The following is a 12,686-nucleotide window of genomic DNA, read 5'->3' as shown; positions in this document are numbered from 1 at the left end:
TCGCTCGCTTTCTTAATATCGCATATCTCATCAATCTAAAGCGTCATGTTTTACTCCACTGAGTTATTTGCTTTGAAGGCTATCTCTTCGTTCATATAACAATTTTTTTGAAAAATACTTGAGTTTTTGGGTTTTCCTATCTGTTCCTCATTTGATCGACAATTATGTCAAAATTGTGGATGAGCGGGGTCGGAACCCTATGTGCGATCGCACATTACCGAGCCTTTTTGTTTGTGGTATCTAATCAAGGTCTAGCAGTTTTAACCAAGATGGTTGTGCCAAACTAAGATTTGACGATTTTAATCGTTTTCATCTTTATCTAGGGTCTCTGTAACTTTTAATTATCGACGTATAGAACACTTCTGCAGCTAGGTGTGGGTGACAATGGTTAATTTTGGACGCGTTGAGCTCGTGAAAGTATAATTTTTAACACTTTAAGTTTTTAGAAATTTTTATCTTGATTTCAAATTTCCAAAATATTTTAAGACAAAATAGATTTTTAATTTTCAGTTGTATTGGAAAATGATAACTTAGGTAACTGATGAAAAATATCATCACAGCACATACCTTGACAAGAACTTCGTTGATTTTTTTGATTCTCTGGGCAACTGGCACTGTGGACACTTTTTTATTCTTTGACCTGACAATCATAGTCCTGTTCATATCGTTTAGACTTTTTGATCGTATAGCTCTGGGACGTGTGAACAAGGTATGCATTTGGGACGAAGCGGGTTGCTCTCCTTGAATGACCTTCAGGTTAAGTGAGCCCATTTTTCGACCTGCCAGACGAACACTTATGTCACTGGCCAGTAATTCGTAGCTGTAAATAATTAAGTTGAGCATGTTTTTCTATAAGCATAATTGAATTAAGATAACTAATGTACTCCCTTAAAAACAGTAAAATTTCTTAGTTAGTTGTAAAAGTATAATTACCCAATTTGAAGTGCCAGACGGTCATAGGCGGAAAGTGTCTGTGACCAGACCGTCCCATGCAAATATATATATATATATATATATATATATATATATATATATATATATATATATATATATATATATATATATACTTAGTGCGTTCTCCAGACTTTAGTGCGTTGTATGTGTATACTTTCTTGCGCTCTTGTTCAGGTTTTCGCGCGTTTCCAACTTTTCGTGCATTTTTTTATTTTCCCTACTATATACTTTTGAGCAACCATGAGTTCATCTTCGATTTGGACTTACTTGAGTTCATCTAGGACCTTAATCTGCGCATCTGTTGAACAAAGTGCTGGATGGCACTGCAAATGATCTAATCAAAATCAAATGTCAAAAGCAGAACTGCAGCAATTACAAGAAAATGAATATTTATACTTTAATGGGTTGTTTTTCGTGTGCGTCGTCACCATTGTATTTAAAATTTGTTAAAAATTGTTGTTATTTAACTTTAAAAAAACACATAACATCATTTCTATTATTTTTTAATTCATCAAACAAACATTAGGTGGCCAATGTCCAACAAATTGAGTACATATACCCAATCTCGTCAGGGGTATTTTATGACCCATGTTTTAAGATCTGTCAGCGTGTGTGGAAAAACTATCACTAGGATAATAAAGTTCAAATTTTCCTCAAAACTGGTTTTATGTGCTCCTACTTTTAACGACAAAATCTGCGACAATCTTTTTTAACTCTTTTCCGCGCCATAATTTACCAAGTTCTACCTTATAAGTAACTCCTTTCCACGTCACTCATTCCCACGGGTGCATTATCTAATTACCGAAATGAACAAAAACCTAATTGGTGATTAGTTTCATATATTTCCCTCTCAATAATGTTAGTTGATTACGAAGAGAAGAAGCCCGTTTACAATTACAGATAGCACTGTTAACAAAAACAATTGCATCGTTGAATTGGGTCTCAACTAATTACTAACATAAATCGGCAATAAATTTTTAGGTTTATGACATGTTCAAATTGGTTTTCATTTTTCTATGAATACTCATGAAAAAATGTAAGTCCTATCCACGATTTAAGTAACTTTTTTCACGTTTTCCATAGCTAAATTCCATAGTTGAAAATATATAGGAAAGTAGGGACACCTTTTTGTCACTTGATTCCACAAAATTCTAACTATAATTAAATTTGCCTTTTTGAGCATTGGCCACGTAACGAAAAATATTGCTCACTATTTTTGCATTCAAGCCTTGCATCAAATTTTTTTGTGAGATTAACTGGTTTGGCAAACCTATTCAAAAAATAAGAGCAACAAATATTTTTCAAAATAAAATAATGTAGGAAACATATTCTCGACCACTCTTCTGTTGAAACGTCTTTTTTTTATTTTGAAGGCCTGCTATGCTACGTCAATGCTATGCTGTGCACGTTGGGCTTAAACACAATTATCAAATTTTTGAGCTAGATCAGTTCGCACCATGTGAAAAGAAATAGTTTTGTTTTGCCTAGAATCCATTTCAAACTTGACATCTTGAAAACTGAAAGTTTTTACTGAAAGAAGTAACTTTAATCAGTCGAGGTGGCAGTCCTGTTCCTTATCAAAAGCAATTCATCCTCATTTAATGGATCGTTTTTAAGTATTACTAAATAGTTACAAGATTTCCTCTCTTAAGAACAAAGTTGAAATTAAGGTTTTTTAAACAGTATTGTATTTTGAACGCTTTTCAGCCTTAACATGATTTAAGTGGTCACTATAATTATCTGCTCACTTTGATATTTGAATTAAATTTCATATGACGGTTGAGTTGATACAATTATTTTTGGCAGTTCCTTAGGCATGTCCAAGAAGTATGTTTCTGAAAATCAAGGAATAAGTTTTCACTTTCAAGGCATTACCATATTTTTATTTTTACACCCTTTTATGTCTCTTTTACTTTTTAAAAAGATGAAGTGTTCATAGATAAGAATGGTAGTTTTGCCGTATTAGCTGCTAGAAAAAATGACTTTTTTTGAATAAAAACCTAAATTTTGCTCAAATAGTGATTGTTTTTGAAGTTGAATTTTATGTTTGAGTTGCAGTTTCTCTCTGAGGTTTTTCAGAATAAATTTGATGGAGATAAATACATAACATTTGTAAGATTTGAGATTGTGTTAAATAGGTACTCTGTCCACCATAGATATAGTCAGATTTTCATGTGATCCAACAAACGTTTGTATATTGTGCAGAAATGCAGTGATATATTTGCTCCTGGAATCCGCTTTCGGCTTAGTGATAACAAAATTTTTTGAGAACTCAATAATACCTAATTTTGAAATGCCCTAATCTTTTTTCAAGCAAAAGAAGCCTCCTTAATGTCTCATGACTTTCGATTGTGCGGGTTTCAGTATCCCAATTGCAAACTAGATAGTGTGGGTTCCACTATCCTAGTTGAAAACCCGATTTTGTGGGTTTTACTATTCCAAATGAAAACATGATTGATTAAGTTTAATAGTTATGAGTTTTCATTCTTACCTGACCAAAGTGGGGAGAATAGAAACACATATTTCATATCTTGGAAAACTGAAATGAACTGTTGAAAATTGATTTGTTAAACTGGTGATCTGCTGTTTTATAAACCTAGTCATGGTAACCAAGTTGATTGTTAATTCAAATATTTTCAACACAAAAAATCCTTGATATGGATGATAATCTGCCTTCGTGTTTTTACTATATCTACCGTCCTATAGCATCAATAAAAATTTTACCAGTCAGTAACAGCTCTGTCAACTTTGCTGAAATTAGTATTCTTACCGGATTAAAGTGGGGAGAACACTAGCTTGATTGTGATTAATAACTTGATTGACGATGAATGTGCCTTTTAATTTACCTCTCGTGTATCTCAGTTTTATAATTTAAAGTATTCAGCTTTGTCACCACGGGTGTTTTGGGTGACTGCAACAATATAATCTGTTTCATCTTTAAGTGTTCATTTTACTATTGAATCTTTTCGTCTTCACTGAAAGTTAACACAGAAGTTATGAAAACTGAGAGTTGGTATGATTTTCCAACAACTTGCTACAAAGAAAAAAATAGACTTGCGAAAACAATGAGCAAATGGAAAAACTCAGATTTTAACCTTTTTGTTCATTGTTTGCAGAAGCTAGCCTATTTTTTCATGGTAGGAAGTTGTTGGAAAATCATGCCAACTTTCAGTTTTGAAAAATTTAGCGTGGTAAAATGATAGAAACTGTATTCTGCCGAAAACCATGAGGAGAACGTTAAGTTTAATTGTCTTAATTGTATAAATATCAGGCGTAAACGCAGTTTCAAAGAGGGAACAAACCTTGTCAATCGCCTAAATTCATTTTTTTTACTCAAAGATGCTTTCTTCAACATTCTATGGGGTTTCAGACAAAAAAATGGAGATCCAAAAATTGCCCATGAACAAAATTTTATGGTGTTCTGGATACCGTATCCAAGGCCATAGACTTTTTGGCCCATACAAGATCAAAAAACGTTCCATGCAACTCCATTTTTGACGACAAAAAAACTTTTACAACTTGGTAAGATGGATTAAAAGCCTTCATTTTGTTGCAGTGTTTGACATTTTTGTTACCATTTCTAAGATCAAATATGGTGTCTTGGATACCATACCCAAGACCATGATAATTTCGTAGATACCATATCCAAGATCATACAAGTTACCATTTGTGATAATGGAGTGAAAAGCATTCAATTGGTTGCTGCTTTTAGATTTTTTTTGAGTCTTAGAAACCATTTCAAGATCATTTATGGTGTCTTAGACACAATATTCAAGATCCTTTAACATTCGATCTGTGAGAAAACCATCAAAAACGTGCTGCTCTGCCTAAATTACCAATTTCATGTAAAATCTTGAAAATCATACCAAAGATCTTATATGGCTTCTTATAAACCATAGCAAGATCATGCAAGAGATTTTGCTTAGACTTGGGTGGAACCATACATGGTCTTTGATATGGTATCTAAGAAAGGTCAACCCGGGCAGAGCCAGATTTCCATCTTGCAAGTTGCATGTTTGAAGCACGGTTAAGTAACAAAATGCTGAAGTCGAAATTGCGAGTTATTTTTTGAATAGCTACGTTGATCTCGATTAAGCGCCGATTTTCTCACTGACTTCGTCTGAGTCAAGCCGACCTATTCAGATGCATTGCTCCTACTAGAGTGCTAACTCATCTCAAATCTCTTTACGGATGTACAGTTAGGAGCTCAAAATTGTGCTTTTCACTTACTTATCCCTTGATGGAACCTCTGCAGCTCTTTTTGAATTGTTATCCGGGCCATTAGGATGACTCTCAATGTGTTGCGACTTCCTTCTCTCCTTTTCCTCCATTTTATTCAGTTTTTCCACGAGTGCCAGCTCGGCTAATTCTAATTCCAGCTTCCTTTTGATCATTTCGTTTGCTAATCTTTTTGCATCCTGCCTACGATTAGCTCCTCTCTTTTCAATCTTTCTCGTTCAACAATATATACAAACCGTAAGAGTTAATTAAAAACTTGTGCAATTCTTAATTAACCCGCTCATAGAGTTTCAATTGTTGGAATTTTAGTTAGTTTCATTATTCGAGTTAAGATGCGAGAAAATGTTCTAAAATTTAGTTATGTTTAACTATCCTATTTGAAAACCCGATTGTGTGAATTATACTATTCCAAATGAAAACACGATTGATTAAATTTAAATAAGTATGAGTTTCTATTCTTAACTAACCAAAGTGGGGAGAATAAAAACATATATTTCATATCTGAAAACTGAAATGAGCTATTGAAAATTGATTTATTAAACTGGTGATCTGCTGTTTTATAAACCTAGTCATGGTAACCAAGTTAATTGTTAATTCAAATATTTAACAAACTAGTCTCCTGATATAGATCGAAACAGTGACTCAGGACAATTTGTTCTCAGTTTATTCAAGACAATATGAATACTAGTTTACTTGTTCCTATTTTTTGCTAAAATAAACAAGGAGGTTCGTAAATGTGCGATTGCAAATAAGGTTCCGACCCCGCTCATCCGCAATTTTAGCATAATTGTCTACCAAATGAAGAACAGATGGAAAACCCAAAAATTCAAGTATTTTAAAGCCTCCAAAGCAAAAGACTCATTGAAGTAAAAATGACGCATTAGATTGATGAGATATGCCAATATTACGAAAGCCAGTCCAAACGAACAGCGAATCAAACAACCACAACAAACATTATTTACATCAAAACTTTGCGTCCATTTTAAAAAACAAATCTTAATAACAAAGTCAAAATAGTGTCAGATAGAACTGAAAGTAAACAAAATAACTTGTAATGCGCAAGTAAAGATATGGTACCATTCTATAATAAGGCTTGGCAACAGTTAGACAACAAAGAACAAAAACAGTTCGCTTAATTTTCTTAAAAACAATTCTTTTCAAAGTAACGAAAACCATTAGAAATAAAATAAAATATCCAATAAGTTAATGGTTACCATACCTTCTGAAGAAAGGCGTTGTGACCTGTCGGTATTGAATTTTTCATGCGGATAAAAAAAAGAACAACAAATAGACAACAAACAAAAAATCAGCAACAACTGGGGAAAAAAAGGTTTTCGAAGCCGTAAAGCTCTTCGATTGCACCTTCTTTGAACACCAATAAGGCACCAATAAGGTAGTTTTTGACCTCTCATTAATGGGGCTAGGTAAAAAGTAGACAAAAAGAGGCAAAATTAAGTAGTCCTCTTTTTTTTCGAAAAAACTGTTATTTCCGAAGTCATGAAAGCCATTGATTACAAAATACAAAAAGAAATCACTAAATAAATTTATTTATTCGTCCAAGAGAAGCCTTTGAATCGTGAAAGTGTCCAGAATACGAATTACGTCTACAAAAGAACGTCAGTTATGACAAAAACCAAAAATGGATTTAGTTTTTTTTGTGAAAATCCAATGTCAAAGCTAGTAAAGTCATAACAAATTCTTTAAAAACATTAGATTTCGTAACACCAATCACTTATAACATTTCATCTTGATGCCAATTTTGTCAAATGTGGCCTGTAATTAACGAAACTAAGTAACAAACAGACAATAAAAGGAACAAAATTGTGAAATTAAAAAAAATTGTTTTATTTTGGAAAACAATTGTTTTCAAAGTAATGAAAGCCATTAGCTATCTACTTGTTGCGGCTGCTCAAGAATCTCAGCGGAACCGATATATCACAGCCTGGTTCTCGAGTTTTACGCCGGCCTGGTTCTTCACTGGGTTCGATTGACTAACGATCTCACAGAAATAATTAGTCGCTCGGACGTATTAAAGGACTGTAACTTTAATTTTGTTGATTGAAGTTAAGAAAATCCTTAGTGACAATCTATGTTCAATCTGGTGCTGAAGTTTGTAAGGCTTCAACCAGTAGCTAGTATTGTTGCAAACTTCTCGTTAAGTAAGCTCAACTAACTTATAACCCGCAAGATCTTAAGATCTAGCAAAACTTAACAAGAAAGACTAAAGTTGTTAAAGAATCAAATTTTAGTCTATCTGAGAGCCAACTGCTCTTGGTAACAGTTTCTAATGGTTCTAAATACAATACGGTTTCACTATTCAAACAATTCGGTTAAAGTAAATAATCAAATATTTATCATTTATAACATCATCATAACTTGTTTCTGATTGGTTAATCAAGAAAATGATTTATGTCATTGTTTACATAGTAAATGTCATATTACTGCAATATTTACTTTTGTTGACATAAGCACGGATGGTTATTACGTAGCTCTAAATGCCTCGAATGCACGGTATTTGACCTTTAATGATCATCTAAAGTATCATAAAATAAACAACTTAAGAAATTTAGCAATAAATGACAAAATATCAAAAAATGCCAATTTTGCACCATATAAGTGCTAATAGGCACACTTGTGGGTCTGATGCAATAATGTTCGTTGGGTCCATGAATAGCTTAGAGGTAACCCTAACCGTCTGCCATAACCTCGGGTTGCTCGGGTTTTGCCTTCCCAAAATCGGGGGGGTGTACAGATTTTCGGTCCCAACTTGTAAAATTTTTGTTTTGACCATTTTTGAGTTTTGACAAATTCTAAGTTTTTTCAGTTTCAAAAGTTATTTCTTGCTGTCTGATGGCTTTTCTAGCTGATTTGAAGTGGCGCCAACATCGCCGGCCCTGTTTTCGATCTCGGAAACACCATCGTAGAATACTGGCGCTAACTTCACGACTGGCCGGTTTAGCTCTCCATGTGCCATTTTGACTCTCGCTGATCTCACAACTCCATCGTTGCCAGTGAAAATCTCAATGATTCGTCCAAGTTTGTATTCACAGCGTTTCACAGAGTCATCTACTAGCCACACTAACTCGCCTTCTTTCAGGTTTCGCACATGTTCTTTTGACCACTTCGATCTCTGGTTCCATTGTGGTAGATATTCGCGAGTCCATCTTTTCCAGATCATGTCCGCATATGCTTGAGCCGTTTTGAATGATCTTCTCAGGTCGTGGTAGCGCTCACTGGATGGCATGAAAGGTGCACTCGCGTTCTCTCGTCCTAGCAAGAAATGATTAGGTGTGAGTGCTGTCAAATCTTCAGGGTCGTCACTTACTGCTGTCAGGGGTCTTGCGTTGAGAGTCTGCTCTACAAGACACATTGTTGTGCTGAGTACCTCGTCAGTGAGGCTTCTGTTGTCCAAGATTGCAATCATGACCTTCTTGCAACTTTGAACCAGTCTTTCCCAGATTAAACCAAAGTGAGGAGCTCCGGGAGGGTTGAATTTCCAAACAATCTTTTTCTGTGCTAAGTCACTTTCAATCTTAGCTTTGTCCCACTCGTTCATGAATGCTTTCAGCTCATTAGCTGCTCCAACGAAGTTTGTTCCGTTGTCACTAATGATGGTATTCGGGTAGCCACGTCTTGCAATGAATCTTGCCACTGCAGCTAGACATGACTCGGTGTCCAATGACTGAGCAACTTCGATGTGTACTGCTCTCGTTGTCAGGCAAGTGAAGAGGCAGCACCATCTCTTCAAGGTACGTCGTAGGAACTTGACTTCAAAGGGTCCGAAGTAATCGACTCCGGTATGGGTGAATGGGAACACATGTTCATCAAGTCGTTCTCGGGGTAGATCCGCCATCGGTGGGTGAATGGGGTTGGCGTTTCTGTGTCTGCATTTGATGCATCTCGACTTGATTTTTCTTAATGCATTTCTTAGTCCGATGATCCAGTATTCTTGTTGGAGCATGTTTCTCACATATTCTGTGCCCTCATGTAGGTTGTCTCGATGTGCTTTCTCCAACAGAAGTTGTACAACTGGATGTTTTGCTGTTAACAATATTGGGTGTTTTGCATTGTAGTCAAAGTTTGAATGCTTCAGTCGGCCTTTCACTCTGATTGTTCCATCTTCCTCTATGAAGGGTGACAATTTGGCAATGTTTAATGTTTTGGAGATTTCTTTGCTGTTTGCTATAGACTTCGAAACATTCGGGAAGCTTTCGTTTTGAACAAATCGAAACAGTATTTGCTCTGCTTGATGAATTTCGTCTGCTTTGAGCATACCCTTCTGCTTGGTCCTGAACCTCATGCAGTAGGCAATGAAGTTTCTAATTCGGTTGAAGGAACTGTATCGTCTCCAGTCAAATAGTTGTTCTAGTTTTGTTTCTGTTGCTACAGTACTGGTAACTTGCTCAGATTCGAGTTCGTTCACTTGGCACCACGGCTTTGGCCACTTTTCTTCATCTGCCTGGAGCCATGCCGGCCCGTTTAGCCATACGGACTCCTTGAGGCCTTCGATGGACATTCCTCGGGTTCCAATGTCGGCAGGGTTTTCGACACCTTTGACGTGTCTCCATTGATCCATCGATGAGTTTTCCAGTATTTCAGCTGCTCTGTTTGCAACGAATACTTGTTGTTTCTTGTGCGCTGCCTGTAACCACTGTAGCACTGTTGATGAGTTGGTCCAATGATAGATTTTGTCAATTTTGACATCATGTTCATTGAGTATCTGCTTTCTGAGACGAACTCCGTAGACTGCGGCTTGAAGTTCTAATTTCGGTACCGTCATATGTCTGATGGGTGCCACACGGCATTTCCCTATTACATATGTCAGTTTTAGCGTTGCTTCATCTTACAGATATGCCACAATGCACATTGCTTCCTCTGATGCATCTGTAAAGATGTGAAGTCTCAGGTTTGTGCAACCATTTTCAAAATAAAGTCGATTTATCGACATCGTCCTTATTTCTCTCAACTCAGAGCACCAATCACTGAACAGTTTTGAGTGTTCTGCTGACAACTCTTTGTCCCATGCTTGTCCCATTGCTGCCCAAATGCTTTTGAGTAGAAATCGCATTCGTATAGTAAAGGGTGAACATATCCCAAGTGGGTCGAACACTGCTGAGACAAAGGATAGGACAATTCTCTGAGTTATTTTTGCTGGAACTTCTTGCTCAGTTCCACGACAGACTATGAGACTATCTGTGTCCACATTCCAGTTGAGTCCTAGGATTGAAAACGATTGTGGTTCTGCTTCGAAAGTTTTCACAACTTTCGTTGATCTGTCTGTCTCTGGAATGTGTGACTTGACTTCTTCGTCACTTGCTATCCATTTCGTCAACTTGAATCCACCTTTGATGAGGATGTCTCTGACTTTCTGGTAGATTTCGATTGCTTCTTGAGGGGTTCTGACTGACTTTAGGAAGTCGTCCATATAGAAGTTTCGCTGGACAGCTCTGACAAGATTTTCGTCGTTGACTGCATTATCTTTCGCCACTTGGTGCAAGGCGTAATTTGCACAAGTCGGCGAGCTTTTCGCCCCAAAAACGTGTCGTGTGTACTCGTAGACTTCTATTCTCAGCTCTGGATCTTCTCTCCAGAGGAATCGTAAACATCGGCTGTCATCTTTTGGGACAGCTACTTGAAGAAACATCGCTTCTATGTCGGCTGATAAGGCTATTTGGTGTTCTCGGAAGCGAAATATAATTCCGATCAAACTCTGCAGCAGGTCTGGCCCAGGTAGAAGTTTGTCGTTTAGGGCTACACCTTGATACTTTGCTGCTGCGTTGCACACTCTTCTGACTTTTTCGGGTTTGTGCGGGTTTATGACGGGATGATGTGGTAAATACCATTGCAGTTTGTCTTTGGTTTCATTCAGTTCAGCTTGATCTACTTTCCGAACGTATCCAGCGTTGACATCTGTGTCGATGGTTTCTTGGTAGCGCTTCTTTAGCGCCTCGTCTTTCTGCAGGCGTCGTTCTAAGGACTTGAGTTGCCCCATTGCAGAGTAGAAGTTGTTTGGTAACTTCACTTCGTCCTCTCGCCACAGAAGTCCAACTTCGTATCTTTCACCGTTGAAACGGGTTGTTTGTTCCAACGTCTTGATTGCTCGTTGTTCTTCTTTCGAATGTCCAGTGACATCGCAGTTTGAAGCGTAGGACTCGATATCCCACCACTTACTCAACTGGTCCGCTAATTTATCGTCTGCAATTGATGTTGCTGTGGTCGCAAGAGTTGCTGCTTGCTTCGCTGGTAGGGGTCCACTTAAAGCCCAACCAATCTTTGATTTCACTGCCCATGGTGCAGCTTTGTCTTCTGACTTCTTGAATTCAAAAGGGTGATGAATGTCGTAGCAATCTTGTCCAAGAATCACTTGAATGTCGTTTAGATTGTAGCTCTGATCTGGCAAATTCCTCAGATGTGGGTAACGGTCTTTCAATTCTTGCAGCTCCACAATCTGGTCCCCCAATTTCAGTTTTTCGTGTACGTAGAACTGCACTGTCGTCAATGGTCGAGACTTCTCATGTGCTGAAACAGCTATCGGCACTATTTCAGTCTTTACATCCTGTGATCCATGGATCCCTGCTACTGATAGAGATGCTTTTCGGCCTTGGAGATGGAGTTTTGACACCACTGATTTGTCTACAAATGAGATTGAGGATCCCGAATCACACATTGCTATTACATTTAGGCTTAAGTCTCTGTTGGTCAGCTTGATTCGTACCACTGGAAGTCCTCCTTGGGTGATGTTAGTTGCTACTGCCGTTGTAGCATCTGAGACATTCTTTGTAGTCTCCTTCTTCGTTAGTTCGCTGTGCAAAAGCCTGTTGTGCCGCCTTCCACAGCTGGGTACGCTGCAGGTCCTGCTTCTGCAGTCCTTTGACATGTGACCTGGTTTCAAACAATTGAAACACAGTCGGAACTTCTGAACATGCTCTCGTCGTTCATTTACTTTCAGTGACTTAAACTTTTCACACGTCCAAATAGGATGTTGCCCGTCTTTGAAGGGACATTCGAAATTCTTGGGTTTGCTTGACTCTTCAGCGTTTGAAGCAAAGGTACTCGTCTTCGGTTCATCACGGCTTTGAAATTTGTTTCTGTCAAACGACGAGTTTGTCTGTGCTAACAAGTTCTCATGAATTGCAGCTTTGGAGGCAAGCCACTCTTTGAAAATAATCAGGTTACCTCTCAGTAGTCGACGATCTTGCATGTACTGCAACCACTGTTCTCTCAGTTGCGTAGAAAGTTTTCTCGTTGTTGAACTTAGCCCTCCTTCTGATTCTAGGTCGGATGTGTATCCAAGTTGATTCAAAGTGTTTACCACATTTGTAACCACATTTGCGAATTTTACGATGCTCGTAGAATCGTCATGCCGAACTGGAGGATGAGTATGTATTTTCTTGAACTGCGCGTTGACTATGAAATCTGATCTGCCATACTTCTCACAGAGTATATACCAAGCGTGATAGTATGATTGCGAGCTGAATCCCATTCCCGATATT

General features: G+C 37.5%; 1 protein-coding gene across 1 annotated transcript in view; it reads right to left on the bottom strand.

The window, feature by feature from the left end:
* Positions 1 to 567: 567 nt before the first annotated feature.
* Positions 568 to 12,686, bottom strand: part of LOC142356352 (uncharacterized) — a gene marked incomplete at its 3' end in the record, with an annotated part of 34,268 nt that continues 22,149 nt past the window's right edge. Inside the window, exons 4-5 of the mRNA XM_075408282.1 lie at positions 5,185 to 5,376; positions 568 to 820 (exon numbers count right to left, since the gene is read on the bottom strand). Of these exons, the coding sequence (XP_075264397.1) occupies positions 568 to 820; positions 5,185 to 5,376 (445 nt within the window). The remainder of the gene's footprint in view (positions 821 to 5,184; positions 5,377 to 12,686) is intronic.

The sequence above is a fragment of the Convolutriloba macropyga genome, unplaced genomic scaffold (genome assembly GCF_964194025.1).
Source record: "Convolutriloba macropyga unplaced genomic scaffold, txConMacr16.3 SCAFFOLD_876, whole genome shotgun sequence".
Taxonomy (NCBI): domain Eukaryota; kingdom Metazoa; phylum Xenacoelomorpha; order Acoela; family Convolutidae; genus Convolutriloba; species Convolutriloba macropyga.
The sequence above is the reverse complement of the archived record's forward strand: the minus strand, read 5'-3'. Positions and strand labels throughout refer to the sequence as shown.